The 3,625-nt window shown below is 36.6% G+C and overlaps 1 protein-coding gene across 1 annotated transcript in view; it reads right to left on the minus strand.

Annotated features, from left to right (window-relative positions):
* Nucleotides 1–3,625, minus strand: part of LOC107742132 (limb region 1 protein homolog) — a 37,393-nt gene that overhangs the window by 30,501 nt on the left and 3,267 nt on the right. The window contains exons 2-5 of the mRNA XM_016555034.1: nt 2,556–2,628; nt 1,519–1,558; nt 1,079–1,218; nt 239–342 (exon numbers count right to left, since the gene is read on the minus strand). Of these exons, the coding sequence (XP_016410520.1) occupies nt 239–342; nt 1,079–1,218; nt 1,519–1,558; nt 2,556–2,628 (357 nt within the window). The remainder of the gene's footprint in view (nt 1–238; nt 343–1,078; nt 1,219–1,518; nt 1,559–2,555; nt 2,629–3,625) is intronic.

Raw genomic sequence — 3,625 nt, forward strand, 5'->3', positions numbered from 1 at the left:
CAGCTTTTGAACTTTTATCTTTTTAGGGTGGGGGAGTGGCTGAAATCAAAAGGGTCACACATAAAACCGCGTGTGTGCGTGTTTGGCCAAGCGAGGGTGAGTAAGGGCACATACCTGGTTTGTACAAATGTGTAAAAATGTCTTTAGCATCTTATGTGTCCTTGAACTTTATGTGTACATAATATAATCACAAAGCCTCAAGCTTGCAGAAAACACACAAACACACATGACCACATACCTTTTTCGAACCGGCGAAGCCCTCAGACTCCAGGAAGAAGTAGGCAAAAGGCATCAGCACAAAGAGACAGAGATTTGAGAAAAGGGACACCAGGTTCCACAGGCCTGAAGAAAGATAAATCAGTTCATTCAACTTTCATTTCATTTCAACTTTAAGCTCAGCTACTTAACCTGATCCATATCATTTAACACAATAACAGCAATTGGATAACAATCCCCCCATCCCTTGTTCATTAAACATTTTGTCTAATTTGTTATAGTTGGTATGGTTTGACACATTTAAATCGATTCCACAGATTTTTCCTCCAAAACAAATGAATGAAAAAAGTTCAAGAATCAAAACTTCTAGTCTTCATTTTTTTCAAAACCCCAAACATTCTCATCTAAAACAACCCAAAAAAAAACTGCTCTCAAAAGCTCAGGTTAACAGAGAAACCATCTGCACAAAAAAACAGACACATGACACCACCTTGTGGAGATGACTGAATCTAAGGAGAAAAATACTTCGAGCTGTATTGAAATTATTATAAAGAGTCAGGTGTATGGCCTCAGCAACACACTGTATGCATTGTTCAATGCACAAATCATTTAATAAACACTTTCTAGGAAACACACAAATTAAACGTTGTAATTTTGATTAAAAGTATCCAAAGGTAAGGACAAATAACATAATGTGTTTTTAGAAGAACAAAGTAAACCGTTAGCAGAACACAAGCAGCATTTATTTCTGCAACAGTCTGTGAATGTCACCTAATGCATGACAGACAATATGTACAACCTTATGCAAAACTACTTAAGTAACACATATTATATTAAAATAAAAAAAAGGTGTGATACTGACCATGAATGAGTGATCCATTGAGCCATTGTATGTAGTAGTTTTTTGGTAGGGAGAGCACAATCTCATAACTGATTATAGAAAATGGTAAGAGAAGGACAGCTCCTCCAGACACTGCCAGTGTGAATGTACACAGGTACATCCTGAGAAAAGGCAGAAACAAAGTAAAAAGTTAGTGAAAAGCATGGTAATAATTCTTGTACATTATTATGAATGATTTTTAATCAGTTTTATTTTCACATTTAAGGTAATGATGTAACAATATGGGGTTACATTAAGAAAATACAAGTGATTACAACTCAAGGTACAGTGGAAGATTTTATAAGAAAATGTTAAACTAAGGATTCTTTGATATTAAGTTGTATATACCTGGATCCTTTAAATGCACTATAAAAAACAGCACTTGTTATCATGCCAGATACGGTCAGTATCAAACAACTCACGATATTCTGTTGACAATGGCATCCTCATCTTCCTGATCATCTGTTGGCATAAGAAAAAAACATAAAATCAACCAATAAACCAGACACAGATTTAAAGTCATTTTGTTTTTGATAGAGATTATGTTCTTAGTGCTTCGTGCTGTGATGCTCTGACAATCTTTATCAGAAGTGTCAGTCAGCGGGGGTTTTTTTCTTTTCTTTACTGTGAATTTGCAACACAAAAAGCCTTAGCTACAGAGGTCACAGAAACATGACAGATGTTTTAATAAGTCTAAAGCATGATCTGTCTTCATTTAACTAAAAGCTACTTGAAAACAATACTGGTTAATCATAAATCACAAATATGTGAATAAACCTTTACAATCAACCGGCCAGATGGAGGCTGTCAAGAGTCAATGCGGGTTCGAGAGTAGAGGGGGAGAGGAATGACTTAAGAAGTGGCAAAAAGCGTAAGAGAGAGATGGATAGAAAGTGCAGAACAGCACTTTAAACTAATTACACAAATTGCATTGAAAAAGCCTCTACATGAGGCCTGAGGTCCTAGAGCTTTACAGTCATGCTTCACAATAGCAGCTGTACTTTTATAGAGACAGGAGTCTTAAGAACAACCTAGTTTCACCTGCGATCACCGCTCTCCACAGGGGTTAGCTGACATTACTTATGCTACTTTTAAATAGGAGGGCATGACCTGATCAGGAACTAAAATCGTCCTCATGTGTAAAGGAGGCTGGAGGTGGCAGCACCTTGTGTTATGGAGTTGGATAATGCTCAAAAGATTACTATAAGGTGTTATGGAGTTCTAAAAGGTGTAAACCCCCTAAAAGTGTGCAAGCAACCAAACAACCTGTCCTTTTGTCATCTAGGAATTTGATCTAGACTAAATCTGAGGAGCTCACATGTTATATTAAGTTATAAATATTAATATAGGTAAACATTAATATATAAATATAATTATACATAGTAAATATTATAAATACAATTGCATTTAAATAGTACAAGAGTTCGATTAGAAAAAGAACTGTATTATTCATGCTTACCGCTTTTTCTCTTGTAGCGTGAGATGATGCAGTACGACACAATGTACAGCACTGCAAACAAGAGGAAGCAGACCTAGAAACACACGAGACCAGAGTGTATTTTAAGAATATGGACTGATGGGTGTGTGTATGTAAACATGCCGTTCATGTTTGAACTTTTACTCGTATTACACCTTGCTTGTATCTTCACAGAACTACAGAGCACTAACAAAGTTCTGCATTAGATAAATGCAACTGTGCTCCACCATTAAAATAAACCTACAACAGGGCTAAGTATCTGTTAACACAAGGAATTCAGATTAGAAGGAATTCATAGGTCAGGTTGCTTTGGAATAACAAATAACTTCTATTAAAGCATAAATAATATGCTTAACAACCCTTTGCAGAGTGAAGCACAGACGTTTTGTGTGCTCCACTGGAAGACAGCACTCAAAATCCACACCTCCAGACAAACCCAAAGTATTTCCATTCTCCAATCCAAAACCTAATAATACAGGAACATTCAGCAAATCTGCTCTTCAATGAACTGTATTCATAATCATTTGTTATTAATCTTAAAGCTTGACAATGTCAAACACTGGTCAGCAGTCTCACAAGCTAAAAAGTGAAGTGAAGTGTGGCCAAGTATGGTGACCCATACTCGGAATTAGTGCTCTGCATTTATCCCATCCAAAGTGCACACACACAGCAGTGAACACACACACACCGTGAACACACACCCGGAGCAGTGGGCAGCCATTTTTTGCTGCGGCGCCGGGAGAGCAGTTGGGGGTTCGGTGCCTTGCTCAAGGGCACCTCATCTTTTGTTAGTTTTGACTGTTTTTATCGTCCTCATTTGTAAGTCACTTTGGATAAAAGCGTCTGCTAAATGACTAAATGTAAATGTACAACCAGTCTTAAGTCACTGGGGTATATTTGTGCAAATAGCCAAAAATACATTGTATAGGTCAAAATTATCGATTTTTCTTTTATGCCAAAAATCATAAGGATATTAAGTAAAGATCATATTCCATGAAGGTATTTGGTAAATTTCCTACTGTAAATATATCAAAACTGAATTTTTGATTAGT

This window comes from Sinocyclocheilus rhinocerous, unplaced genomic scaffold, assembly GCF_001515625.1.
Source record: "Sinocyclocheilus rhinocerous isolate Xijiao unplaced genomic scaffold, SAMN03320098_v1.1 scaffold256, whole genome shotgun sequence".
Lineage (NCBI taxonomy): Eukaryota > Metazoa > Chordata > Actinopteri > Cypriniformes > Cyprinidae > Sinocyclocheilus > Sinocyclocheilus rhinocerous.